The sequence below is a fragment of the Vanellus vanellus genome, assembly GCF_965231255.1.
Source record: "Vanellus vanellus genome assembly, chromosome: 17".
NCBI classification, from domain to species: Eukaryota; Metazoa; Chordata; class Aves; order Charadriiformes; family Charadriidae; genus Vanellus; species Vanellus vanellus.
The window spans coordinates 14,029,813-14,056,940 of NC_138922.1; the positions used below are offsets into that span (position 1 = coordinate 14,029,813).

At 62.7% G+C, this 27,128-nt stretch overlaps 5 protein-coding genes and 1 long non-coding RNA gene across 6 annotated transcripts in view; 4 read left to right on the forward strand and 2 right to left on the reverse strand.

Annotated features, from left to right (window-relative positions):
* The first annotated feature begins 2,857 nt into the window (after positions 1-2,857).
* On the forward strand, positions 2,858-7,345 carry GPRC5C (G protein-coupled receptor class C group 5 member C). Its single transcript, XM_082492388.1, has 5 exons — positions 2,858-2,900; positions 4,160-5,219; positions 5,853-5,947; positions 6,194-6,340; positions 6,604-7,345. The coding sequence occupies exons 2-5, from the start codon at positions 4,202-4,204 to the stop codon at positions 6,634-6,636; spliced, it is 1,293 nt and encodes a 430-aa protein (XP_082348514.1). The 5' UTR covers positions 2,858-2,900; positions 4,160-4,201; the 3' UTR covers positions 6,637-7,345.
* A 1,852-nt stretch (positions 7,346-9,197) lies between these two features.
* CCDC137 (coiled-coil domain containing 137) lies at positions 9,198-11,953 on the reverse strand (the record flags this gene model as incomplete). The annotated part of the gene is made up of 6 exons (XM_082492415.1): positions 9,198-10,021; positions 10,236-10,315; positions 10,446-10,528; positions 10,890-11,100; positions 11,297-11,427; positions 11,799-11,953. The coding sequence occupies 6 exons, from the start codon at positions 11,951-11,953 to the stop codon at positions 9,806-9,808; spliced, it is 876 nt and encodes a 291-aa protein (XP_082348541.1). The 3' UTR covers positions 9,198-9,805.
* Positions 11,954-12,900: 947 nt separating this feature from the next.
* LOC309678884 lies at positions 12,901-13,228 on the forward strand. Its single transcript, XR_014269794.1, has 2 exons — positions 12,901-12,988; positions 13,130-13,228. It is a non-coding gene; the product is annotated as an uncharacterized lncRNA (long non-coding RNA).
* A 2,600-nt stretch (positions 13,229-15,828) lies between these two features.
* Positions 15,829-16,356, forward strand: PDE6G (phosphodiesterase 6G; the record flags this gene model as incomplete). The annotated part of the gene is made up of 3 exons (XM_082492349.1): positions 15,829-15,977; positions 16,121-16,161; positions 16,280-16,356. The coding sequence occupies 3 exons, from the start codon at positions 15,829-15,831 to the stop codon at positions 16,354-16,356; spliced, it is 267 nt and encodes an 88-aa protein (XP_082348475.1).
* A 302-nt stretch (positions 16,357-16,658) lies between these two features.
* On the reverse strand, positions 16,659-18,117 carry TSPAN10 (tetraspanin 10; the record flags this gene model as incomplete). Its single annotated transcript, XM_082491983.1, has 3 exons — positions 16,659-16,965; positions 17,050-17,642; positions 18,040-18,117. The coding sequence occupies 3 exons, from the start codon at positions 18,115-18,117 to the stop codon at positions 16,659-16,661; spliced, it is 978 nt and encodes a 325-aa protein (XP_082348109.1).
* A 391-nt stretch (positions 18,118-18,508) lies between these two features.
* NPLOC4 (NPL4 homolog, ubiquitin recognition factor) overlaps positions 18,509-27,128 on the forward strand; it is a 30,940-nt gene continuing 22,320 nt past the window's right edge. The window contains exons 1-6 of the mRNA XM_082491985.1: positions 18,509-18,669; positions 19,915-19,995; positions 22,436-22,548; positions 23,464-23,643; positions 26,071-26,119; positions 26,935-27,029. Of these exons, the coding sequence (XP_082348111.1) occupies positions 18,655-18,669; positions 19,915-19,995; positions 22,436-22,548; positions 23,464-23,643; positions 26,071-26,119; positions 26,935-27,029 (533 nt within the window). The 5' untranslated portion in view covers positions 18,509-18,654. The remainder of the gene's footprint in view (positions 18,670-19,914; positions 19,996-22,435; positions 22,549-23,463; positions 23,644-26,070; positions 26,120-26,934; positions 27,030-27,128) is intronic.

Sequence of the window (27,128 nt, forward strand, 5' to 3'; positions counted from 1 at the left end):
GGGCACAGTGTTTGCCCCGTTGTTTGTGGGATGAGCCACAACCCCTGGGATGTGGGGCTGACCCACACCGGCACCGGCGTGCACCCGCCTGCCCATGGTGCACCCGGAGCCCCGCGGCCGGATCAGTCCCCTGCACGGGCAGACCCCGCCGGTGATGCCGCCTTACGCCAGGCAGGATCCGGCTCTGTCCCTACTCCCGGTGACAGGGTTAAACCCCGAGTGATACCTGGGAGGTGCTCGCTCCATTAATTCTGGCATGTGAGGAGAGCAGGACCGGGAAGAGATTAGATATTAACCCGGCCAGCGCCTCCCACCCCGCAGGCGCCTGTCCCGGGGGGCTTCCAGGGCCGGATCCCACCCTGGGGCCCTTCGCCAGGGCTGGAGGGGCTGCGGGGCAGGGGGGCTCCGCCGGCACAGACAGTGTTTGGCAAGAGCTCCGGCCTCGCTTGCGGCAGGCCGGGATCTCCACCGGCCCCCCCTTCGCCAACCGGCGCTTATTTACTTGGAGAAGGAGGTGGAAATGTGCTGACCGCGTCCGCCGCCGGCAACGAGGGGCTCCGGTCTGGACAGAACCGGCTCGGGTGGAAAACAGCTCCCCAGCCCCAGTCTGAGCGGCGGAGGCGGCAGGGAGGGAGGACGAGCGGGGGCACCCCCAGGTACGGCCCCCCCCCCGGCCCCAGGTACGGCTCTCGCCTTCGCAGGGTGAGCCGCTGCGGCTGGCCGAGCAGGAGCTGCCGCGGAGCCGGGGCTCGGTTGGCCGTGCCGCCGTGCCAGCTGTGCCAGCCGTGTCAGCCATGCCAGCCGCCCGGCCCTGCGGCTCCGTAGGAAAGGTAAGCCTGGAAAAAATGCGCCCGGCGTGCCGATGTTTGTGGAGAGAGCCGGCGGGGAAGTCTGGCCGAGGTCCTGGTGCTGTGCCGAGCTGTGTCCCAGCCCCTCACCGCGGCTGCTGTGCCAGAGGGACTGGCTCTGCCCGGTCCCACCACCGGGACCGCAGTCACCAGGACAGGGCTCTGCCCTCGCCAAAAGGGCTGTGCCAGGCATCAACCGCACGGCACACAGGAGGAGACCGAGAGCAGCCAGTGCCTCACAGCCCACGGTTGGTCCCTGCAAGGCAGCCAGCACATGGCGGCATCGCACCCAACCCACCCCCCAGCCGCCTCCTCGGTGGGGTGTTTCTGTAGGACCTACAAAAACCCCAGGGGCATACAGCAAGGGCTGGAAAGTCCGGAGGGTCTCCCATGGGAAGGGGGAAAGAAATCACCCGCCATGGAGGAGATGCGAGGGCGAAAACCGTGTGGCCGTGGGGCAGCTTTGGCGGGACAGACGCCTGCTGGTGGCCCCACGGCGGGTGTGGGGGTTGCGGGGGGCTCGTGCTGAATCAGCAGCTGGGAAACCTGCCGGCCCTGTGCGGCGGAAGGAAGGAGCCGGCAGGAAGCCTGGGCCCGGGTCAGCGCCGGTGTGGGGGCGGCAGGGCAACCGGCCCGCGCTCCCAGCAATGGTTATCCAAGGCTGAGACTTCACCAGAGAGTGGGGGATACCGCCAGGCCCTGAGAGTCTGAACCCCAACTCCCTGGGGAAACTGAGGCACGAGAGGCTGCTGCGGAGCCCCTCTGTCCACACCGCCCTGCTCCGGTGCCCACGCGAGGGCACATGCGCGTGCACATGTGGGGCAGGGAGGGACGATCCTCCCCCAAACACCATCCTGAAGCCAGACACTCTTTAGGAAGAAGAAGGGCAGCAGGGCGGCCAGCCCCAGCGCCAGGGGGACGGTGGCGGCGGGTGCAGCACCCAGCCCAGACATGCCGTCTCCTCCCCACGGGCTCCGGCGGGTGCCGGCCCTCGTGCCACGGGTGCTGCCGGCTGCAGCTCTGCCTCCCTTTCTCCTCAGATTGTTTTCATCCCGGCCTGGGCTGGGGGAGGACCTGCCGGAGGCGCGTTGAACTTTCGTCTGCATCCTTCACCCTCTTGCTTCACCCTCCCAAAATAGCAGCGCCTGCCTGGAAACCTCCCCCAGGGCTGGCAGGGCCCCGGGTCCCCCAGGGCGCCCCGAGTCTCCTGGGGCTTTTCCCCATCCCGCAGCCCCAGGGATGGGGTGACTGCGGGGTGCCCGTGCCCAGCCCCGGGGTGCACAGCCACCCTCGCCACCACAGGGACCACCAAGCCCCATCCGCTGTCCCCGGGCCAAGGCTGCCCTGGTCCCCCGGCCCCTCGCAGAAAGGGCTTTTCTGGGGCTCTGCCGCCCTGCCAAGGGCTCCGGCTTTAGCCATCAGCTGACATTCCTCCGGGAGGCCCCTCCGGGCCTGCGCCTCGGGGCTTCCCAGTGGGAGCCGGTGTATCCTTACGCTGCGGGGCTGCCTGCGGGGCCCCGCTCCGGGCTCCCACCCAGGAGCCCCCCCACCGACTGGGTGCCGCCGGCCCAGCACCGAGAGGAGGTCGGTGCAAGGCCTCGTGTGGGTGATGCTGCCCGGGCACAGCCCCCCCAGCTCCATCCCCCCGCCACCCACAGTCCCCCCGATCTCAGGCTGAACGTGCTCCTCCGGGCTGAGGCCTCACAGACTCATTCCACTGATGGCCAGACGGGCTGCGGGGATCGGGTCCACCTCCTACCCCCCCCCCCCCAACCGGGGCTCTGCCCCCGCTCCCGCCCACTCCCCACCCCCCCAGCCCCCTCCGTGCCCCCGGGGCAGGTACCCCCAAGCCCGGCTCGGTGTCCCCCCCCCGCACCCGCGGCGGCGGGGCAGGTCCCGGCCGGTCCCGAGCGCTCGGCGGGCAGAGCCGCACCTCGGGGAGGGGCCGCGCCGGGCCGGGCAGGCGCGCACGGTGCCGGGGGACCGGGGCTCGCCCGCCGGTACGGCGCGGTACGGCACGGCGGAGCGAGCGGGCACCGGGCGCTGGAGCCGGTGAGAGGGGCCGGGGAAGGGTCGAGCCCCGCGGGGCTTTGGGGGGGGACACCGGGAACCGTGAAGGGAACGGGTCGGGACCCGGGAACCGGAGCCGTCCGTCCCCGCGGGCTCGTCTGGTCGGAGAGTTGGGGGCGGCTCTGGCCAAGTTTGGGGCCGGTACCGGTGGGGAACGGCGGGGAACCGGGCCGGTACTAACCGGGGTGCGGGGGAACCGGACCGGTACTAACCGGGAGTGCGGGGGAACCGGGCCGGAGGTGCGGGGGAGAGGCGGGGGGACCGGCCGGACCGGACCGGGCGCGGTGGAGCCGGTAGGACCCGCGGGCGCGGGGGCTCGGTCGCAGCGCGGTGCCGGGGGTCCCTGTCCCCATCCCGCACCGGCAGCCCCAGAGGCGGGACGGCGGAGGGGGGGTCCCGGTCCCCCGGCACTGCTCCTGCTCCAGCCCGGGGTCACCTTGCTGGAGGTCTCCTGCTGGGTTTCTCCCATAGACACACTGCTTCCCCCCCCCCCCCCCCCCCCCCAGAAGTGGGACTGCAGCTTCCACACTGCCGCCTCTTCCCCGTGCCCACCCCACGCTCCCCGGGGTGGCAGGAGTGGGGACAGGGACCCCCTCACCGTGCCATGCCCATGTCGTGCCGTGCTGTGCCGTGCCAGGCTGCGGCTGCCCGCGTGCCAAGCAGCCGGCAGCGCTGGACACGGGACCTGTGCTGGGTCAGTGCCCGGAGCCAGAGGAGGGAAGTGGGACAGGAGAAGAGGAACATGCTGGCACGCAGGGACGAATCGAGGGGACAGCCCTGTCCCCAGTCGTTATCTTTGCCATCCAGCCCAGGCCCATGTTCGGTGCTCCTGGGGACGCCAGCAGGCACGGTGCTCTGTGATCCCAGCACTGGAGGAAGGGATCAGCACGGCCCTGGAGCCAGCGGCGCTCAGAGAAACCCCATGTCAGGAGGGAGCGTGTGGGGCGCAGAGGGGGCTGAGCCCCCCCCAGCTGCCTCCGGCCTCCAGGCAAGGAGCCGACAGGGGAAGCGTGTCTGCCTGGTCCCATCTGGGGCTGCTTTGGGCTGCTCTGGGGTGGGCTCAGCTGTGCTGGCACTGACAGGGCTCACCAGGACCCGCTGGCCCTCTGTGGGCGTCGGGAGGGATGCCCAGCCGGGGGCTGCGGGCAGGGATGCTCTGGGCCCTGGAGACGGCACAGGCAGCGCCAGGAGCTGAGCCACAGCCCCAGTCCCCGCTTCTTAATGCCCTCTCTGTCCCGCAGGGTCCCTGGACGCCCCGCTCGGCGCCCGCACTGCAGTGCAGGATGGGTGCTGCGGCGGTGCCGCTGGCGGTGGCCTGCGTGCTGCTGGCCCTGCTCCCCGCGGCCGGCGGACAGACCACCCCTCCCTCGGGCTGCGGCAAGGACCTCTCCTCCCTCTACTACAACCTCTGCGACCTCTCAGCGGCCTGGGGCATCGTGCTGGAGGCCGTGGCCAGCCTCGGCGTGGTGACCAGCTTCGTGCTCACCATCGTCCTGGTGGCCAGTCTGCCCTTCGTGCAGGACCCCCAGAAGAAGAGCTTGGTGGCCACACAGGTCTTCTTTCTTCTGGGCACCTTCGGGCTCTTCTGCCTGACGTTCGACTTCATCGTGGGGCCGGATTTCTCCACCTGCACCTCCCGCCGCTTCCTCTTCGGTGTCCTCTTCAGCATCTGCTTCTCCTGCCTGCTGGCGCACGCCGTGGCCCTCAACTTCTTGGCACGGAGGAACCGGGGCCCACGGGGCTGGGTGACTCTGGCGGTGGCCCTGCTCCTCACCTTGGTGGAGGTCATCATCAACGCTGAGTGGCTCATCATCACTGTGGCACGGCAGGAGGGCGGCTCCCCGGACCCTTGCCGGCTGGAGGACGCTGACTTTGTCATGGCGCTCATCTACGTCATGTTCCTGCTGGTGGCTGCCTTCTGCACCGCCTGGCCGGCCCTCTGTGGCCACTATGGCCGCTGGCGCAAGCACAGCGCCTTCATCCTGGCCACCACTGGCTTCTCCATGGCCATCTGGGTAGCATGGACGGCCATGTACCTCTATGGGAACCAGCATGCGGGCGAGAAGCCTGGCTGGGATGACCCCACGCTGGCCATCGCGCTGGTCTCCAACGCCTGTGCCTTCCTCCTCCTCTACGTCATCCCCGAGGTGACGCACGTGACGCGGCTGAGCCCCGAGCAGGCCTTTGAGGACGACATCTACCCCACGCGCGGGGTGGGCTACGAGACCATCCTCAAGGAGCAGAAGTCGCAGAGCATGTTTGTGGAGAACAAAGCCTTCTCCATGGACGAGCCCTCCTTCGGTAGGCGCCGGGGCTCACCGGGGACCCTCTTACCCCACAGCGGGGCTGGCGGCGGGTACCGGCACCGGGGCTGGCAGCAGCAGGCGGCGGCGAGACGTCTGGCCGCGACCTGCCCGCGATCAACGCCTGCCGTCGTTGTGGCTGCCGAAAACCCGCTGGGCTGGGTCTACCAGTTTGGGCTGAGCTCAGCGGCGGCAGGGGTGCTCCCTCCCCGGCGCGGGGTGCCCGTGGCTCCTGGCCTTCCGCCCCGGGCAGCCGCTCTGCTCGCGAGACCCTACAATAACACGGGGCGGTGTCGGCCACCCCAATGGGGGCCGTCAGGCGAGCACCAGCCCTGCCCCAGCAAAGGTGTCTGCAGCCCCTGGGGCAGGGTGGGCGCTCCCGAGCAGCGCCCGCACCACCCTACCTCCGGGAGACCCTACAATAACAAACCCCGGCCGGGCAGGCGCTGTGCCGGGAGCGCGGTGATGCAAACCCTTGGGACATCCCTCCCGTCTCCGGGGAAGGGCACAGAGCAGCCGGCTGCTGACTCAGCTCATGAAAGCTGCTAATGAGGAGCGGCTCCTCGGTGGGGTGGGGGTGGCTCTGTGACCCCCCTCCTCTGTCACCATCACCGTCCCCGTCTCTTTGCAGCCAAGAAGCCGGTGTCCCCGTACAGTGGCTACAACGGGCAGCTGCTGACCAGCGTCTACCAGCCCACCGAGATGGCTCTCATGCACAAGGGGACGGTAAGTGCAGTGCCGTGCGGCACCAGTGCCGGGCTCCGCGGCCGGACGCATCCTGCCTGATGGATGGGCTTTCAACCGGAGCGGCCGGGATGGGGGCCAGGGTGTGGGGGGGCTCCCCTGGCCCCCACGTCCCAAGGGCTGCTGTAACCCTGGGGGGGGGGGTCACCCCATGCCTTCTTCCCCCGGGACCCCGCGGGGCTGGGGGCGCTCCCGGTGCCGCTACAGCCCTCCACAACTGCCCCTCAGAGCGAAGGTCCCTACGACGTGATCCTGCCCCGCGCCTCCACCGCCAGCCCGGCGGCCGGCAGCGCCAGCTCCACGCTGCGAGCCGAGGATGCCTTCGCGGCGCAGGCCCGGCACGCCGGCGCCCAGCGGGATGGCAGGAGCTGCCAGGTGGGTTAATGTGCAACGCAGCAGGCAGGGGAGCGGGCACCGAGGTTCTGCCCGCGGCCGGGGGCAAAGTCCGTCCCCGCCGCAACATCTCCCGTGGGAGGGCAGAAACAGGGACATGGATGGCTCTGCCCCAGGATGAGCCAGGGCAGGGGCAAGCATGGCTGCACCTCCTCGCCAGTGCCAGAGCCGGGTCTGCCGGCCGGTGCCGCAGCCCTGCTGCCCCACTGCCACGCCACCCCAGCGCTGTCCCGCTCTGTCCGCAGGTGCAGTCCCCGTACGGCAGGAACCGGTGGTGAAGCCCCTGCAGCACAGGTCCCGCAGCGCCAGCACAGCCGCAGCCCCACCATCCCGCTCCTGAGGTCTCGCCAAGCCTCGTCCCATCCCTGCCGCGTACATTCCACCCTGTCCAGCGGCCGGAGCTGGTTCCTACACGGGGGACATCCGGACACGGTCCCAGAGCCAGCGCTTCTGCCTGCCCATCCTGCCTGGCCGTGACACCTGCCAGCTCTGCCTGGACCCTGCTGCCGTCCCTGCCGCAAGGACCAGTTCCTGCGAAGCCACTCCGAGTCGTCCCCTCGTTGCCTTCGTGACGCACGGACACCCTGTCCCCACCGTGCCAGGGACCATATGCTGCCGGAGAGCCGGTGGGACTCCTGCCCAGGGCTCCTCCCCAGTGCTGAGCCCCCAGTTCCACACTGACCCTCACCAGCCCCGGGGACATCGCAGGACCTGAGCTGAGCCATCACCATCCCACCACGGGGCACAAGGTGACACGAACCTCTCCCTGACTCCCGCTGTGCCTCAGTTTCCCCATTGCCAGGGAAGGGAGGGAGCTGCTCGGGGTCTGGGGGATCAGTGCCTTGCTGGGGCTGGGGACCTGCCCCCCCATGGCTCCGGCCGCCTTCTCGGTGCCTTTCCCCTAGGGGCTCGGGGATCCCTCCCGGGGAGCAGGGAGGGAGCTGGGCCCCTCACCCTCCTCGTGGCTTTCCGTCATTTTTCCTCTCCCCCCCCCTCCTTTTTTTCAGGTCAGCCCCAATAAAGGTGTTTTTTCCTACGTGGTGCTGTAGCAGCCGGCCCGTGATGGGGAGGGGGCACCCAGCCATGCCGCCAGCTGCTCCCCATCCCTGTCCCCACTGTGCCAGTGGGCTTAGCCCCACATCCCCCTCCTGGGGGGTAGCCGGGGGGGGGCTCGGGGCAGGGCCCTCAGCATCCCCCAGCCCCACTCCCTGCTCCCCGTCCCCCACCGTGGCCGCGTGTGCCGGGGCCAGGCACGCAGATGGGGCCGCCGTGCCGGGAGCCGGCAGCCTCGGCAGGGCAGGCAGTGCGGGACCGGCAGATGGGCTGCCTGGCGGGAAGTGGCACGGCACGGAGGACGTGCCAAGGTCGGGAGCAGTTTCTCTTGCTCAGATTGCCTTTCCCCTCCGCAGCGATTTCTCCTGCCGGGCAGGAAGCCTGTGGCTGGCGGTACCATGAATTATTCAGGGGCAGAAATGGCTCCGTGGGTGCAGGCGGGTGACCTGGTCTCCTTGAGCCGGGCTGGTGGGGGTGTAGGCATGAGCACCGTGCACGGCCGTGGTGCCTGCACGAGCAAGAGTTTGGCATGTGCGATGTCCCAGCCATGCCCTTGCCTGCCAGCCCGTACCACGCTCCCGGCTGCAGGGACCCTCGGAAGAGGGGAGATTTAGATTAGATACGGGGAAGAAATTTTTCCCTGTGCGGGCGGTGAGCCCCCGGCGCAGGGTGCCCCGAGGAGCTGTGGCTGCCCCATCCCTGGAGGTGTTCAAGGCCGGGTTGGACGGGGCTGGGAGCGACCTGGGCTGGGGGGAGGTGGCCCTGCCCAGGGCAGGGGGTGGCACTGGATGATCTCTATGTCCTTTCCAACCTCAACCATTCTGTGATTCTATGATGCGGGAGGGCAGGCGCAGCCCCGAAGGCCGGGGACAGCCGCAGGAGCTGGCTGTTAGCAGCAGGATCCGGCTGTGCCTCCCGGGGCTGAGCTGCGTCACCCGTGTTTACCTGGCGCTGGCTGGCAGCGGCGACGTATCCAGGCAGCACCAGGCACTCAAGGTCCCCGGGGCTGCTGCAACCGCAGCATACCCTCCTCCTGGCCGCTGGCACCTCATGGCACAGCGGGGCCACACGTGTGGCCCCCCTCCAAGGCACATCCACCTGAAAGCTGTCCTTGGGCCGGGCTGGCATGGGCAGTGTCCCCAGCCTGCCTGTGGGACACTGCGGTCCCCAGCCATGGTAGGGCAGAGGCTTCCCGGGGTGCAAGGAAGGAGGTGACACCCCCAGGGACAGCTGAGTCACCCAAAAAACAAGGTGCAAAGACTCTGTCCCCATTCAGCTCTGGCAGGGGACACCAGAGCTGCCGGTGGCTCCGCTCCCCGTGTCCAGCCCCTCCGGAAACCGAGGATCCCACCGGCTGTCGTCAGCGCCGGCCGCAGAGCCGGGGCCGGCCCCGCTCCAACAGGCAACGCTTTGTGCAGGCGCTGCGGCACGGAGCCGCCGAACAGCACTGCCTTTGTCCCGCGCAGGTGAAGCCGGCACACCGGCCCCACTGCAGACACGGGCTGCGCTGTGCCGGGAGCAGCCCCCCGTTATCCTCCCCCCACCCCCTGAGGGCCGGGAGCTGGGGGGCTGTCAGCCCCGGTGGGGTGTGCGCCAGGTCTGGACAGCGTGGGGCCTCGCGGCTGTGCCGGATGGCGCGGGATTGGTGTGGGTGCAGCAATGGGGCTGCAGCAGCATCCCTGGCAGCAGGGACGGCATCACGGTCACCATGACCCATCTGCCAGGGACAGGCAGGGACGCGGGCAGTGCCGGGCTGGGTGGTGACACTGAGGGGGGAGCATGGCTGCAGACCAAAGGCTCGCACAGCATCCCTGGGTGGTGACAACAGAGCAAAGTGACACTGTGCAGGCGTGTCCTGTGGGATGCTCCACGTCCCTGGGGCTCGGCTCATTCTCCTCCAACTGGGAGCTGGGGTGGGAGCCGGAAGGGTCATGGCCAGGCACTGGGGTCTCCCCTGAGGCTGAGCAATGAGGGTCCTACCCCCAAGCAGAGCCCTGCCTGCAGCGAGTGACAGTGACAACACGCCTGCTGCGGGCTGGGACTGCCATCTGCTGGCACACCACCTGGCACACACCGGCACAGCAGTGTCCCTTCCCGGCAGGAAGGAAGCCAGGCAGGTCAGGGAGGCACAGACGCGCTCATGCCATCAGCACTTAATGGCACTTTTACTATCACCAGGTCCATGCCACCGCAGGGGTCCCAGCTCCGGCACCGACCTCGTGGGGTGCCCCAAGCCGAGGTGCGGGGCTGCGGGGAGCCCTGGGGCTCGGCAATAGCAACAGAAGAGCAGTGTCAGGACAACCATCCCCCTCAAGTCCTGGGGTCCCGTGCTGCCTGTGCACCGCCTGCACACCCTCGTCGGGACCAGGGAAGCCCAGCTCCTCCAGGCTGGGCTCAGCGGGGGACCCTGCGCCCAGCCTGGGCGCTGCCCCGCGCCGCCTCCCGCTGCTGCTGTTTGCGCCTCTGGATGTCCCGGTAGGCCTGGATGACACGTGCTCTCTCCTCCTCCACGATGCGCCGGCGAGCCATTGACACCGGTGCTGCTGGGGACACTGGGGACACCTGGCTCTGGCCCAGGTGAGACGTCAGGAGGAGCCGCTTCCGTCCAGCCTGCGGGCAGAGACAGGACAGGTGAGGGAGGATGAAGGATGAAAAAGCCAGGACCAGGCTCCAAAAAACTGTCACCAGCAGGCTGAGGCCACCACTGCCCTTCCAGGCCTGATTTCCAGCCCAAGGGAGGTGAGACCAGCCATGCCCAGCCCAGAGCCGCGGGTACCCGAGGGCACGAACGAGGGGCAGGAGGCATCACCACCCCGCAGCTCACCTGCTCTGCAGGGCCCTGGCCCTTGGGCCGCGAGGTGATAGTGGGCGGCTGCGTAACCACTTCACCGAATGCCACTGTGTCTACAAGAGAGAAGCAGGCACTGGCCTGACGCAGGAGCTCCCCAGGACACACCACTCCAGCTCACCCCCACCTCTCCCCACGCTGCCGGGGCCGGGTGTCGCTCCAGCCACCCTGCTGCGCCAGACCCACCTTGGAACAGGCTCTTCTCCAGCATGGCTTCTTTCTTCTCCTCCTTCTTCTTCCGCGCTTTTTCCAGCTTCTTATTCTGAAACCTGAAAAGCCGCGTTATGGCCAGGGCTCGTGAGTGGACAGGGAGCAAGTAAATGAGTTCCTACCCCATGGGATCTCCCCAAAACCTGGGACCCCACAGCTCCCCCCCTGCTCTGGCACCAGCCTCCCCCAGTTCCAGCCCAGTAGCAGAAGGGTGAAGCAGGTCTGTGTCTCCGGTCCCAGAGATTTGGTCCCGTGGAGATGAGGCCCACAGCCCTCCACCCGCACCTGGAATTTGCTGCCAAGTGTTGGACCTGCGCTGCAGCACCCGCAAAGCACCTGCCACATGCCCAAAAACGGGCTGGGGCACGGGCCTGGGCTGACCCAGTCCAGCCCCAGCAGCTACGGTGATCTTGCTCTCACTCTTTCTTTCTCTTGGACTTCTCTGGTGCCATCCCCTCCTTCTCAGGCTCCCGCTGCAGCTGGTTCTTGGTGAGGAACAGGACGCGCTGCACCTCCTGCTCCATGCGACAGATGTAGGAGCGCTCCGACTCCCTCTTCCCCCTCCTGAACTTGGGCACGGGGATGTCTCCGGGGGTCTTGGGAGCCTTTGACTTGGGCTGCTGCTTCTTCTCTAGGAGAGACAGGTGACATTACTGCAGCAGTGACAATTTGGGAGTTCCTTTCTGCTGGCAGAGCAGGGATGGGACATCACTGGCAGGAACAGGACGCCCCACTGCAGGATCCGTCTGCCTCCAGCTGCACCGCAGCACTGTGGGCTCCTCGGCCAGGCCCCGGGGAACCTGGCTCGGGCCAGCTCCATGCCCCACCTGCCACCTGCTTCTTCCCGGGGTTGGGGCGCTTCATGGCCTCACGGCTCCTGATGAGCTCCCGCAGGCGGAACGGCATCTCCTGCTCATCGGGATGCTTGGGCTTCATGTTTTCCAGCTTCTTGTCCTTCCTGGGAGAGAACGAACGTGGTGTGAGGCCTGCCCTGAAGCACCAGGACTCGGGCATGGCACGACACCGGGACTCAGGCATGGCAGGACACGGTAGCAGTGGGACACAGTGATCCAGGCAGCAAGACCCGGGCATAAAGGGACGTGAAGACACGATCATGGCAGGATAGCGGAGCACCTGGACCTGGCGAGGCACCAGGGGACGCGGGCACGGCGGGACACCGGGACCCGTGCAGAGAGGGACATAGGGACCCAGCCCCCGGAAGCGAGGCCCCCGCCAGAGCCCAGCCGGGCCCCGAGGCCCCGCGCGGGCCCAGGCCCCACACCGGGAGCCAGCCAGGCCCGATCCCGGCCGGATCCCACGGGCACTGACCTGCCGCGGCGCGAGGCGGCCGGTCCCGGTGCCGGTCCCTGTCCCGATCTCGGTGCCGGTGCCGGTCTTTGGCCCTGGCCCGATCTCGGCCCCTGGCCCTGGCCCCGACCCCGGCCCCGGCCCGGCGCCCGCCCCATGTCGCCACCGCCACCCATGCGGCCTCCCCGCCGTCAACTTCCGACTTCCGGCTTCCCGCCGACCCAGGCGTCCCTGGCCCCACCCCTCGCTCCCTATTGGCTCCGCCTCGCCGCTGAACCCTTATTAGCTCTCCGCTCCGGGCTGCTATTGGCTAAGGGAGTTGCCGCTCGGGCGGGGCCGTGGCTTGGGCGCTGCGGCCGGATGTTGCTGCGGGGGGCGCGGGGCCTGGCGGGGGCGCGGCGGGGGGTGAGCGGGGGTGGGGGGGATGTATTGGGGGGACCGGGAGGACCCCAGTGGTGATGGGGGGGGGGGACCGGGGGGGGGGGAAGGGGTTCTGGGGATGAGGTGTGAGGGGGGTTAAGGGGGGAAAGGAATGGGGAGGGGGCTGAGGGGGGGAATAGGGGGGTGCTGGGGAGGGGGTGGGGGAGCTGGGGGGGGACAAAGGTGTGCTGGGGACGAGATGAGGGGGATGGGGGGGACTGGGGGAGAGCTGAGGGGGGCAGTGGGTGCTGCTGGGGCTGTGTAAACTACGTGGGGGAGTGATGGTGGTGGGATGGGGAGGGTACCTACAGGGTGCTGTGAGGTGGGTGGGGGTCCTCTGGCTGGTGTGGGGGTACAGTGGGCAGGGCTGTCCCCATGATTGCCCCTGGGCTGGCATCAGCGTGGGGTCGTGGTCCTCAGGAGCCCCTGGACCACGCCGGTGGCCGCAGGGGGGTGCTCAGGGAAAGGGCCACGCACCCCCACCCCACCAACATCTCCAGCCTTCGGGAGCTTTCGGATACCCCAGCAAAGGCTGGTGGCACTGCAGACACTACGGGGAGCAACGGTGGGACGGGCACCCCCCAGGGTGAGGATGGGGTCCCTCCTGCCTCCCCCCCGATCCCTCCACCGCCCACACACTGCTGCGGGACCGGCTGCCCCAACTGCGTCTGGGTTGGGTACGTGGAGGAGCTGCTGGAGCGGTACCGGGACGGCGGCGCGCGGGCCTTGGCAGCCGTGGAGGAGCACGTGGAGGACGAGAACATTAAAATGATCCTCAAGATGGAGATCAGGTTGCGCATGAAGAAGGACTGATCATCCCCCAGCCCCCAAAAAAAACAGCGGGTGACACCCTCCGGGAGCCTCTGCTCCAGGCTGGATGGTGGGATCCGGACTCAGCTTATTTAAACTATTTATTTGTGTGTTGAGCTCAGGAGGATGGTGAGCTGGAGATGGTCCGAGCCCCCCGCCTCACCCTGGGCACTGCGTCGAGCATGGGATCCCATGTGTGTTTCAATACAGGCGGTGCCCAGGTTGTGTCTCGCCTCTGGTCTATGGGGTCACCTGCCCTTGGGGACAGGCAGTGGCTCACGTGTCCCCTGAGCCCCGGATTTCCTGGCAGCCGGACACTCTGTTGCCCCGGGATGGAAAATCCCCTCCAAGGGCAGGCTGGCATGTCCTCCCCACACCCAGCCCTCCCCACACCGCTGATCTTGCCTTGTCCTTGTGGTCCCCAGATTGGATTTTAAGCGTCTTCTGCGGCTTGGCTGTGACCTGGTGATTGGGGAGGGCCAGGATGGCATGCTGGACCCCCCTGCCCCGCCAGACCCCCCTCCCCGCCAGCGCCCTAAGCTTCTTAGGGGCTTCTCTGCATGAAGGGCTTGCAGGGGAGGCACCCGGGGCTGCCGGCCCCTTCCCCGGGCAGGAGGTGTGGGCAGCGTGTGGCCCCGAGCACGTGGGCCCCGGCAGCATCCCGGCAAGGGCACCATCCCCGCCTCCAGGTCACAGGGCTGTTCTTCACGGTTTCTTCCCTCAGTTGCCTTTGCCTCCATCTTAAAACCCCACAAATGTGGCCCAGCACATCGCCCCCTCCATTCTGCCTGGCTGGACTGGGGGATTCACGGGTTCCTGGCCATCGGGACCCCTGCAGGCCCCCCCAGTCCTCCCCGGACGAGCTCCCCAAGGAGCCATGAAGCCTTTAAGCAGCACTCGCTAACGAAACCCAAGCTGGAAGCAGCAATTAACACCAGGGCCCTGCTCTTTACCGGAGAAGTAGCTGGTTCTGCCGGCTTCGTAGAAAACACTCCCGGATCCCTGTAATCCTATTTGTTGGAGTCCAACTAATTGCAATTAGTGGCAGGGGCTGAAGTACAATTAAAGTGTACTGAGATTATTCCTTTTTGTAATTGCTTTAGTGCTGGGATTAAGGGAAGATTTGGAGTGATACCATCCCGTGGGCAGCGGTGCCCCTCTTCTGCTGGATTTTGGCCTGCAGTGGCCGGGCAGGGCTCAGGCTGTTCCCGGGGTGCGGGCGTCTGGGGGGGCACCGTCGGGGACGTGGCGCGGACCTGCACCCAGGCCAGGGTGGAACGTGGCAGTGGCCGCAGGCGGGACCCCCGGCAGCCCTTGCTTTTGGGGATGGACCGTGCTCGGCACCGGGCACAGGCTGAAATCCCGGCATGTCCCAGTGGTTTCAGTTGCGCGGGCTCTGCTGCCAGTATTTCCCGGCACAGCCCTACTGCGTTAGTGCCTTACCCTGTTGGGGTCAACCCACAAAGGGTGTTTGTGGGGAGCTGGTCCACGGTCCCAGGCGGGCCGCGGGTCCCGTCCCTGCCCCCAGGATCGAGGGGCACTGGAGCGATCTCTTGGGGAGTTGGGGTCCCTCGGGAGAGCCGCCTCAGTGGTTTGGGAAGAAAAGGCAGGATACCCCCAGGGGTGATTTGCTGCCCATCCTGACACCATCAGTGCCAGCAGCACTAATCCAGACACCCCCTCCCCATCCACCCCATCACCCCCCCTCCGCCCCACCAGGGCGGAGCCAGGGGAAGGACAACAGATTACCCCTTTGAAAAGAAGGGACATAAATAATCCTATTACCCCAGAGCAGGATAAATCTGCCCTCCCCTAAAAGCCACTCAGAGCGTCTATAGGACGTGCGCCAGCGGGAGCGGGACGGAGGGTCTCCTGCGGAGCAGCGCTGGCCTCGGCGACCGCGGCGGCTGCGTAAGTTCGGGGCTCTGCCCCGTGCGTGGGATGGGACCTGGTGCTGGTGGCACCGGGGCTGGGTGTTGCTTTGCTCCCTGCAGGAGCCTGCTGTTGCCTCCCACTCCTGCAACCGGGGGCTGCGACTGCAGCATCTCCCTGGGACGAGTCCCTTCTTCCCCGGGGTCCGTGCTCAGCCACTGTGATCCACAGTGGGGCCGAACCCCCTCACACTGGCACCGTCTCTTGTGCCACAAAACCCCCTCACCCAGCCCATGGCGTGACCGCCGTGTCTGGAGGAGGCATGACCGCAGCGGGATGGAGCCCATGTGCTGCCCTGCGATGTCCGCCTTGGCTGCCACCCTCCGCTTCCCCCATCACCCTCACCCCAGGATGGGTCCCGAGGGGTCCACAGCCCGGGATTCCCCCCATCCCCAAAACCCATCCCCCTGCAAACAAGCCCCAAGGGACACCTCACACCCACACCGATGCCAGCCTACTGCGGCACACATGGCTCGGCACAGACCCCAGGGTCAGCCACGGTGGGGGCTCCCGGAGCGTAATATCCACACTGGGGTGGGGGACGAAGGCTGGAGGAACGGCCCCGAGGGGAGGCAGCAGCTCTGCTGCCCCCAGGATGCCCTTCCCTGCCTTTGGGGTAAGGGGATTAGTGGGCTCCGAGCTGGGCTAAGCCAAAGTGGTGGGGAGGGGGCTCTCCTCCGGGGCAGCCTGGGAAACCCAGCAGGGAGGACTGAGGGGCCCCAGAGCAGGACAGGGTAAAAGTGGGAGTACAGAGTTCTCGTGGGGGATAGGAGAAACCAGTGACCCCCCCATGTCTCTCCTCCATCAGGTGTGAGGAGCCGTCCCGTGCCAGCACCGGACCCGCAGGGACAACCGCGACGCGGGGCAGGCTGCCGGCCCCGGCACAGCCATGAGCCTGGAGCCCCCACCGAAGCCAGAGATCAAATCAGCCACGAGGGTGACCGGGGGACCTGCCACCCCCCGGAAGGGACCACCCAAATTTAAGCAGAGGCAGACAAGGCAGTTTAAGAGCAAGCCCCCCAAAAAAGGGGTGCAGGGGTGAGTGGGGCAGAGCCCCGGGACCCACGGCAGGTTCCCGGTGCAGAGCAGGAACACGGCCGTACATGCCAGCCAGGGGTGGGAGGTGCTGGCTGGGGGGGGCAGGGGGGGACAGGGCAGACGCTCTCTCTCTCTCCTTGCAGGTTCGGCGACGACATCCCGGGCATGGAAGGGCTGGGAACAGGTATAAGGGTCCCGTACCCCCTTGGCCGTGGGTGGGCAGCAGGGCTCGCTGCATGGCACAGCCGCCGGCAGCCGGGCTGGGGGAGGTCGCGCTGACGCAGCCTCTCTCCTCTCCCCAGACATCACCGTCATCTGTCCCTGGGAAGCCTTCAGCCACCTGGAGCTGCACGAGCTGGCTCAGTACGGCATCATCTAGGCAGGCCGCGGCCCCCGCCGCCCGCCCCGTAGCGCTGCGTAGGTAGAAGCCGCCCCGTCCGCGTGACAGGGCTCAGCCTGGAGAAATGCTCATTAAAACCCAGAACGAGCGCGGGAGCCTGGTGTCATGGTCTGGTGTTGGCAGGGATGCTGATGGAAAGCATCTCCCCGCGCCACGGGGAGGGATGGACAGGACGCGGATGGGGTTCAGGCTTCTGCTGAGGTTTATTTGGGGCTGGATCAGCCCTACACACATCCCCGACACCACGGTGTCCCCCACCCCGGGTGGCAGCCAGCACACCCTCAGTCCCGTCCCCCGACGGGCACGATGTCCCTGAGCACCCTCAGCGCCATGAGCACACCGGCGGCCTCAACCAGCACCAGCACGGCCGCGCTGGCCGCGATGCCGCCCGCCTGGTCGCGGAACCAGGTGCTGAGCTGTGCCACGCAGCCCCCCAGGTGCACGATGGTGCTGGCCGCCATGTCCCCCAGGCGCAGGACCCCGAAGGCGCACTGGGTGTTGGTGACGGTGCCATTCTGCCAGGGGTCCAGGCAGCAGGAGGCAGGGACGCTGCACGCCTGCACTCCTGGTGCGCTGCAGTTGAAGTACCTGCGGGGATGGAGAAGGAGAGCTGCTGGGTCCATGCACCTTCCCGGTGCAGGGACAGACACCCCTCCCGGCACCCCGACTCACGGGTTACTCTCCCAGTCGCGGTAAGAGCCGAGTCCGCAGCACCGCAGGCTCCGCTGCACCTCGTCCACTAAGAACTGCAGGTCGGGCTCCTCCTGGTAGCGCAGGAGGCAGAGGAGCAGGGCGTCCCGCAGGGCATCCCGCAGCCGGTGCCGCACCACCAGCAGCAGCAGCCCCCCCAGCACCTCCAGCCCCGCGAAGGCGAGCACGGCCCCCACGAAGAAGCGCAGCAGGCAGGGGCTGGAGCGGAGGGCGCCCAGGCAGCCGGCCAGGGAGACAGCGCTGGCCCCCAGCCCCACCAGCACGAAGAACAGCATGGGGTCGGAGCCCAGGGGGGCCAGGCGATCCCCCCGCAGCGAGCCCTTGGCCAGCAGCCCCCACACCCCCACAGCCAGGGCCAGCAGACCCAGCAGGAGGAAGAGGAGGTTCCAGAGGAAGGCCAGGTACCGCACGCACTGGCTGAAGGTGCTCAGCTTGGGGGAGCCGTGGCACTGTGCCCCAGGGTCCTGCTCGGCCGTGGGAAGGTCCATGTCCCCGGCCAGCGAGCCATCATCGTCAGAGGAGGAGGAGTAGGGCAGCTCCACCAACCTGGATGCCTGCACGGACAGACGAGCCGCTCACCACCAGCGGGGCAGCCCCCCAGAAATGCCCCCTCTTAACCCACGTACCCCCCACCCCACAGCCCGAGGCTGTCACAGGCTCCTGCACCCTCTCTGCAAGAGCCCCCCCGCCATTCAGGGCACCCCATATCCAGCCCCCACCCTGCCCATCACGGAGCCCCCCCCGGGCTTTGAGCCGACGGGGAGCGCATGGGTGCTCACCCAGAGCCCCTGCCCCTAAGAGGGACCCCCAGGTTCACCCCTATGGACGGACCCCCCGAGGGATGCTTCGGGCTCCAGCACGCAGCCGGTACCCAGCCGTCGGGGGGCACGGAGCAGGGGTGGGGGCTGAGGGTCCCGAGGCGGCGGTGGGGACCGGGGGTCCCGGCGTTACCTGGGGCAGCAGCCGGGTGGTCTCCCCGCCGCCGGCCGCCCCGCGGGGCCGGGGGAGCCGTGTCCTGCCCGGCGCCATCCCGCTGTTGCGGCGGTCACACTCCCATCATGTGAGGGGCAGCGGCCGCCGCTTAAATAGGGGTCGGGCGGGGTCGGTAACGAGGGCACAGCGGGACGCAGGGTGGGTGGCACGGGGACAGGCCCCGGCAGAGCTCCGTGGAGGGGACAAGGGGGGGGAAGGGGTCCTCACGCCCGGGCCCCGCAGCGGGACGCCGTGGGGCGGGTGGGCGGAACGAAGGAGCGAGCGCCGCGGTGGCGGCAGGGACGGTTATGGCGGTAGCACCGAGGCAGCCTAGGGGACAATTATGGCGTAGCACCGAGGCAGCATGGGGGACGGTTGCGGCGGTGGCACTGCCTCGGAACTTCGGGGCGGCGGAACGCGGGCGCTGGGGCGCGGGGCCCGGGGGGTGGCGGGACGGGCGGCGGGCCGGGCCCGGGAGGCGGCGGGCCGGAGCGGGCCGGGCCGGGCCAGACGGAGCGGAACGGGCCGCAGCGCAGCGGAACGGGCCGGTAGCCGGGCGGCTGGGCGAGCCCCGGGGCACCGGCGGGCAGCGCTATGGCGGAGACGATCGTGAGTGGGGCCGGGCGGCGGCGGCCGGGGGGAGGGGCGATGAGGCAGCAGATTCCTGTGGGGCGGCGGGGCCGGGCCGCCATCACCCCCCTTTCCCCCCCGCACCCCGGCGGGACCGCAACGGCCTCAGGGCACCCCGCCGGGAGCGCAGGACCACCGGGGCCGGGCTCGGCCGGCCCCCGTCCACCCGAAGCCGTGCCGCGGATGGGTTCCCCGTGGTTTTGCCCCAAGGAGCGTGTGGGGTTTGGGACCGGGGTCCCGCTCGGTCCCGGGCGGGGGTGTCCCGGGGGAAGGTGCCAGGTCTCGGCCCGGGTGGCAGCACCGCCGGGGAAGGGGCTCGTCGGTACCGTAAAGGTCTCCCGCTCCCGTCAGGTCGGGCTTGCTCCGTGCTGGGGGTTGGGAGGGTGTAAAGGGGGTCCTGTGAGGTGGTGCCGGGACGCTGGCAGCCCCCCGTGTCCCCCGTCCCCCGTGTCCCCCTCCCGTGTCCCCCCTGTCAGCACACACGCTGCCATCCCGAACACGGCGCTGCGTTGCATATCAGCAGGTGAACATTCTCTTTAGAACAACTCGAGTCACTTCTCCGGTCCCCGGCAGCACAAGGACTCCGACATTTACTTTTGCCACTTCCCTGCCAGTATGTGAAGAATTGTCCCCGGCTTTTTGCCCCCAAAGCTGCCGGTTTTCCCCATCTCTGACTTCAGGCTGCAGCAAAACTGCTGTTCAGCGTTCCGCAGGAACAGCCTGAGCCTTCTGGCTCTTCTCCTTGGCTTTTCATTAGCAGTGGAAGCTGCACGTCAGTAACGTGGCTTGAAACATGACGACAGCGCAGGTGCCCATTAGTACCAGTTTGGCCAGTATTTGTGTGTAGGCACCGAATAAATTGCCCCCGTGGAAGCTCTGATTCACCCTCCTCCTGAAAGTTTAATTCCGCATCTGAGGTCAGAGCTTTGACAGAAAAAAGCAGCGTTAATGTTTTTCTCGGTGGCAGTTTCTTGCCATGCCCCGTGCATTAGGGTGATTCGTCCTGCGGCATGCAAACATCGGGGCAGTGCTGCCGACTGCCAGCAAATTACTTCCATGTGCATTTGCACGCCCTGTTGAAGAGCAGCATTAAAAGCAGGAGGGAGGAGCGGTGTGGATAGTCTGCCTTGCATGCAGGAGACTTCAACCTGGCTTCAGTAGGCTGCGAGCACAGGGCAGGCTCTGTCCCCATCACTAATTCGGGTTGTCCTCTTAACCCTGCAGATAATCCGCGTGCAGTCGCCGGAAGGAGTGAAGCGCATCACAGCCACAAAGCGAGAAACGGTGGCGACGTTCCTCAAGAAGGTACCCTGAGCCCCTCAGCACCATCCCCGCTTGCCTGCGGGATGAGGCAGGGCTCCTGCGGCTCAGCCTGCGCAGTGGCTCTCGCTCACAGGACACACATGCTTCACCTCACTGGGCAAATGTGCTGACGGCAGCGAGGATCGCCTTGTGGAAAATGGCATTTTTGTTGTAGCCAAAGGCAGTTTTCTCATTGCTGTTCCAGAGGGAAAATAACAAAATTAAAGAAGAAAACTCACTCAGCTTTTCAGCTGGAGTTTCCTGGGGTGGGAGCTTTCCTGGGGGAGGACACGTTTTCGGTGTTCTCCCAAAGAAACAGCAGCTGGGGAAGTAGAGGCTGACAACGACACAGGAAAACAGTTTGATAGTCAAAGCCCAGTGCAAAGGGACTGACCTCTTCAGATGTGAGCCAGCTGAAACCCAGCTGCTCAGTTAGCACTTTGAATATCATCCGAATGTGTTTTGTGTGCCTCTGGTTTTCCATTATGGTTTTGGAGAGAGCAAGGAAGGAATTAAGGCGAGATCATAAGGCCCTGTGAGAGCCTCTGGGGTCTCCTGGGAAAGATTTCCACCCTGGGCTGAGGAGAACACGGTGTTGGAGTTGTCACATTTGGAGTTGGTTGTAACTTGTTCTTTGGTCTGATGCAACTGCTTAATGTTTAAAGTTTGCTATTTAAGAGTGAGCAGTTCTCCATTTCCTTCCCTCGTGGAACTCCGCTGTAAGCTGGAACTCTCAGATTAGGATTTCTTTGCTTCATAAGAGAAGTACTTTGTGTTCCTGTGCCTGAAGGGCCATTCTTTAGTCAGCTAGATTTCCTTTCCCCCTGCGAGGGGGAAGGGGAGCAGGCCGAAAACCTTCTGCTGTTTGTGAGTCATTTGCTTTGTTGGAAGCTTGGGCCCAGACCAGGACAGCAATCCCTGTCCGACCAAGCGAAAATCCTGACCGGTTTCAGGGCTGGGTAAGAGACACCCACTGCAGTCTCAGAACAGTCTCACCCCGGGGAAAAAGCATTGCTTTCAAAATCTTTGGAACCTGTGCAGAACAAGCTGCTCGGTTTCAAGGGTTCACATTACCCGAGGCAGCGTGGAACAATCACGCTTGCGACCGCTTACCCTCAGAACAAAAGCATCGGCACTCACTGAAATTGCCTGTCGGTCTGGGGAAAGCTGTATCCTGTTGCTGAGCTGAATACAAGAAATGTTTGGGTTTCTTTCCTAATATAGGGCTTACTTGAAAGAGAGAAGTGGCAAATTTTACCACCTAAGATCTGTGCGTATTAATAGCTATGGATTTTAACACTGAAATGTTAATCCATATGGTGGATTTTGTATTTAGCTAGATAGCTGTAATTAAAGAGGCATCAGATTGCTTCTTCCACACTAGCAATTACTTTAGATCTCCTCCTTGGCGACTCCACAGAAGCTGCAAAAGAAGTGTGCAGGAAAGCACGTTTCAGAGGGATAAGGGCCTCGATAATCTTCTGCCTTTCGTAGCACATCTGAGGACGAGTACTGAAAGTAAACCCTCGGGTGCGTTCAGGTTAGAATTGAGTTAGGAACTAACTGGAGCCTTTTATGAATGTATTGTGGAATTTGACTCCGCCCAAAACTTGCTGAAGTCTGGCGTGACGAGCTAACGTTTAACTCTGGCAGGTGTAACGCGGGAGGTGAACTGTTTGGAAGTTGTGCTTCACGCAACCGGCAGATCACCTGCTACGAATCGCAGCAAAGCTGACAGTAGAGAAACTGCTTTCCATGGCTTTGCTCACGGGACAGTTCTGTTTGTGGCTTGTGAGATTTGTCCTGTGTGCAGTCACTGAGCCCTACCAAAGCCTCAGGGAGGTGTACTTCATAAAAATAAAGGCTATTAACTTAAGAATTTAGGAAGAAACTTGTCATCTAGAGAAACTTTGAACACCACTTTTAAACTGATTACGTTTTTAAGTGGCCAAATGTGAAAATTGCTATTGCTACGAAGAGGCATTTGACTGATTAAGAGTAAAGCAGCCTTAAACTGAACTGGTGAGGGAATGAGCAGGGAAAAAAGGTGAAAAACTGGACCAAGGAATTCCAGTCACAGGAAGATGAGAATGCCGTGGCTGGTGTGTCTGGCAAGGCTGGAGCAAGAGAACTGGGATAATGGAGAGGATATTTTCCCTCCTCTAGTCATGACAGCACTTGCCTGGATTTAGATAAAATGCTGCATTTTTGTTGTGTGAGTGAGAGACATGTTCTGTTTTAGTTGCTTTTTTTAATAGGTTGCTTGTGTTACTAAGCATTTCTATTTTTCTCAGTTATCCTGTGCTCTTCAGAAATGCAGATGAATTCCGCTAAAGTTTTGCAATAGTAGTTCCCTGGACTTGTCGCTTGCGCTGAGCAGCTTTCAGCATCTGACCGGGGGTGTGAGGTATCTTAAACCTTGCCGTTCTTCTCTCTCTTTCAGGTTGCGAAAGAATTTGGTTTCAGGAATAATGGGTTTTCTGTCTACACCAATAGAAACAGGACAGGAGAGATCACAGCGTCACAAAACAAATCCCTCAACTTACTGAAAATCAAGTGAGTTCCGACAGAGCGGGCGGTGGGTGGAGGGGGGGCTTTGTACAACGGGGTGTCTCTTCCCTGAGCTGGGCTGAACTCTTCCCTCCGAGCTGGGCAGCAGCAGGCAACATCACGGTACAACAGCCTTCAGCTTTCAGCTGTTGCTCGCCTGACGTGCCGAAATGGGGGTGAGCAAATTGACTACGTGCGAAGCTGTGGAGTCATTTCTTAGGTCGCTCCTTGCCTTGTGTTTTTGTGTTGTGGTGAGGCAGCAAGAGGTCTCCTGGTTGCTGTTTTACAGCCTGCAGCGAGCTCCCCCGTCCCTGCTCTCACTCGCACTAGCCTTTTTTTCTGCGTCAGTGCCAGAGTCTGGTAGTCCCCTGGTTCCATGGTTCCTGCCTTCTGTAGTCAGGCGCCCGGGGAGATCAGGGGTGCCAAATGGTGCAACCGCTTCGTGTTTGGTTGGTAATGTCTCCATTCTGTTCATGTCAAGAATAATGTTAAGCTGGTTAAATATACAAGAGCTGTTACCACCGCGTGCAGCTTGTCGCTTGAATGTGTCGGCGCTGGCAGCTGCCTCGGGAAGGCTGTGACTTGAGGGATCTGCACTAGTCCTTCTCCCTGCTAGAGCTGTTGCTTCTCTCCGTAGGCTCCTTTCACCTTTTTCTTCATCTTTTTCCCCTCCGTCTTGTCTCCTGATGAAAAGACTTGCATTTGTTGTGCAAATGACCAAAGCAGCAGAAAGAGGTGGATAATGGGATGGCTTTGGGCTGCCACGTTTGCTAGTCTGTGTGTAGTTGGTGATAAATTACACGTTCCTCCGTGGTCCAGGAGGTTTGGGATAAATTACACATTCCTCCGTGGTCCGGGAGGTTTGCTACCCAGAAGCAACTACTGATGCTCATGTGTTATTTTGGTTTTCCACACCCGTAGGCATGGCGATATGCTATTTCTCTACCCCTCAAGCCCGGCTGGCTCCTCCTCAGAGACCATGGACACCTCCGTCTCCCAAAGTTTGCGGCCTGTGGGGGCCCCCCAGGTGGTGGAAGATGAGATCGACCAGTATCTGATCAAACAGGATGGGAAGATTTACCGAAATCGAGACCAGCAGCTGTAAGTATGGGTGGACTGTGTTTCTGCCGATGCATCTGTGCCTCACCAGAGCTTGTAACGTTGTGTCTGAAACCAGCAGCCAGGAAGCGTGCGATGGGAACTGCCTCTGAGCCACGGCTCCATCCCTCGCTGCCTTTGAAACGTTCACAAGGGAAAACAGCCCTTGCCATTGTCCTGGAAGGTTAAATCGAGCTCTGGTGAGCTGAGGAAGGAAGCAGATACCAAAATCCCAAGGTCTTTGCCAGGAAGGACTCACTCAGAGCGTCTATTGTTCTGGTCAAGGTGGCCCCTGCTATGGGGCTTGTGATCGTATATTTTGTGCTCCTAAAACATTTGGAGCTCGCTAGATTAAAATGAATACTTTGAATTCTTCCCTGGGATGTCCTGGCAGCCGGTGCTGTGTAGAAATACTAGGTTATGCTCTGTGTGTGGCATATTGCTTAATAAGCAGGAGCCTGCTGTCTGCAGTAGCTTCTGTTCCATATGGTCTCAATATGTAGCTCCCCGTTGTTTGGGTCCCGAGGTGACGGGTGGCAGGGCCAGGTCTCCGTTGCGCAGGGAAACGCGCTTTTGGCCAGAGCTGCTGCCTCAGCATCAAGCAGCCAGCAGTGGGGGAGCATCGAGGGTGGATTCGGTTTCTAAATGCCAGGTGGCTCCTCTGTCCGAGTGGAGACCTGAACTCTGTTACCTTTCCTGGCTGCTGTGCGGTCTCTCCCCGCTTGGGCAGAGCCGACACAACCCTGCATCGCTGTCTTCGGCGCTGGGGTGGGTGCATGTGGCACCAGGATTTCCCAAGCAGGAGCACTTCTGTATCTTCAGATCCAGCCACTCCTCCTGAAGGAAAAACACAGAAGTGAAGGGAATGGGTGGAAGTATCCAATGGCAGGGACGGGGAAGTGGACTTGGGTCTCTGCCTGCTTAGATTTTGGCTTCCTTTCCGTCACGTGCCTTTCTAACATTTCTGCGAAACCAGGGAGTCCATTTTGCTCACAGAAATGCAACAAAGTCGAGCTTTGCCAAAACTTTTGGCTGCAAGAGGCTTAGGTAAACAAAGCAGCTTGCATTTTTTTGTAAAAGCAATAATACAATGGTGAGTTGATACCACCATAAATCTACACTGATGTTGCTAAAGTGTCCTCTGTCTGGATGGTTGTTTTTTATTGCTCATCGTTAACAACGTCCCCGTTGGCTTCTGGCCTGATGTCGGTACTGGTTGTTGGCTTGGGGCTGGACCCCTCTGCAAAGTCACTTCTGAAAGGGCTTGAGCGAAAATTTTAAAGGCAACCAGGAATTCCTTCTAAAACAGAGGAGCTCGCCCTTCCCCATTGTGTTGTCTTCCATATGGTTTATCTTTAGTGCTGCAGCGGCAAGGAAGTTTGGAGAGACGTAGCCTTTACGTGGCAAATCCTATCTAACCTTTTCAGGCTGATGATAAACGAGGGAAATGTCACATTATTGAAACAATAAAGGCAAAACCCACCACTCCATGGCAAAAACATTGTCTTTAACTTGACCACATTTTTCAAAAGAATAAATGAAGGTTTTGTTCTTAGCGGGGAGCCAAAGCACAGTGGTGGATATTTATGATAAAAAGAGTGTGTCTGGGCTTGTTCCTGTATTTGTGAGTGCATATCAATCTAAACGTGAAGGGATGCTGGCGCTCGGCTGAGTGCATTAGCAGCCTTTAGTGGTCCTTTATGTGCATTATCTGCCACAATACTTTGTTAAAAGCAATGCTGCAACTGGATCCCATCCATTTGGTCTTTACAAGAGCCAACATCCATGCTCCTCTCTGGAGGCCTTCCTTTGAAAACTCACACAGACCTAGTGCTGGGGCGGAGGCGTGGAGGGATTTTTTTTTTGTTGTTTTGCCTTTTTTTTAAAGCCGTCACCTCAAAAGATGTTTTCCCCCTCTGTTTTGTAACTTTACCCAGTAGGTCTTTATCTGTCCGATAAACACATCCTTCCCTGTTTGTTCCAGACCATCCTCTAGTGCCCGATAAATGAGGAATGTTTTGGTTGTCTTTTTGTTAAAACCGCACAGGCCAGCCCTGTGACGTAGGTTGAAAATTCTTTGAATTGAAACGCAACCCCAGTGCAGGGTTGTAAAACTTGAGAAGCTGTGACCTGACGTGGGTTCACGTGGCTGTTCAGAGAGCAGAGCCGCTTGCCCGTTACACAGGCATCAGGAGGGTTTGAATTTGGCCTGGGACTCTCAGATTTAACCTGAAGCTGTTGCTGTCTCTTAATGTGAAATTATCTTGTGGTGACCCCTCTGTAATATTCCCTGGTGGGTGGAGAGTTGCTCAGAGCCCTATGATTGCACAGATCTTCCACACAAAAACTGTTGGTCTGGGGCAACTTTTACACTCTGGCTTTTCCACTATTAAATAAGATTTAACACTAATCCTCTTTCCCTTCGCATAGGTGTCGCCACGGCCCCTTGGGTAAATGTGTGCATTGCGTACCGCTGGAGGTAAGAGTCCCGAGAAGGTGCTCGAGGAAGTCACACCAAAGCATGTCCTCTTGAATTCGGTTTCTTCCAGTACGAATGCTTTTCCTCGGAGTGCTGCCCACATAGAGGTGGCAGCTCTGGGTCAGAATCCTGCCGTGCACTGTCACAGGTGCCGGCTCACGTCCAGGATCAGTAAAGCTCTGGGCTTTTGTGGCCCTGGGTTTATTCTGGTTAATGCTCTGTTTTTCTGTGGTAATGGGTTTAACAGAAAGTGCTTTAGAAAAGCTCCAATTTTCCTCCCTCTTCACTCTTGCCTGGATCTTCTCATTCCATCCCCTCTCTCATGGATCCCAGCACTTCCCAGTTTAACAACGTATTATTCAGGTTGAAGGCAGCTTTAGTAACGCCTACAAATGTGCTAAGCTGAATAATTTATGGCACGAGGCAGTGATCCCTCAAAAGTTGCTGCGAGCCAGGATGGCTGTTCTCCCGCTTCCCCGCCGCGTGCTCTGGTAGTTCTTTGGCCTTGTTTGAGCAGCTGGGCTTTTTGTTTGTTGTTAGATATTGAAAGGGAAAAGCATTTTGCCTTTGAGGCTCGTTCTGATTTGTGGAGCCAATCTGTTACAAAAGTAGGAGGCGATAATAAAACTTGCCGTTGTACGGCCCCACTGTTTCTATCACAGTAGTAGCTGCCTTGAAAATGAGCCTAAATTTTCTTGATTGTTTCCACATTGAGAGCCGGTGGGGTTGACTCTAGAACATCCATTTGTTTAGTGATCAATGTATTATCAGACAGGTGTCTGACCTGGCTTTTCTTTGTGTGGTGTTTTTGGCAGCCTTTTGATGAGGATTATTTAAACCATCTGGAACCTCCTGTGAAGCATATGTCATTCCATGCCTACATCAGGAAGCTGACCGGAGGGGCAGACAAGTAAGAAAATCTCTGTGCTTAAGGGAATGTGGTTGTAGCTTCTTTTTTAAAGTACAAATGAAAATACAGACAGATCTCACCAGAGCAGTGTTGGATACA

What these genes read in the sequence shown, in the direction of transcription:
- GPRC5C (XM_082492388.1), top strand. Translation starts at nt 4,202, where the DNA reads ATGGGTGCTGCGGCGGTGCCGCTGGCGGTGGCCTGCGTGCTGCTGGCC. An exon ending in CTCTCATGCACAAGGGGACG is followed by an intron (nt 5,948 to 6,193) that starts GTAAGTGCAGTG and finishes ACTGCCCCTCAG; the next exon opens with AGCGAAGGTCCCTACGACGT. An exon ending in GGGATGGCAGGAGCTGCCAG is followed by an intron (nt 6,341 to 6,603) that starts GTGGGTTAATGT and finishes CTCTGTCCGCAG; the next exon opens with GTGCAGTCCCCGTACGGCAG.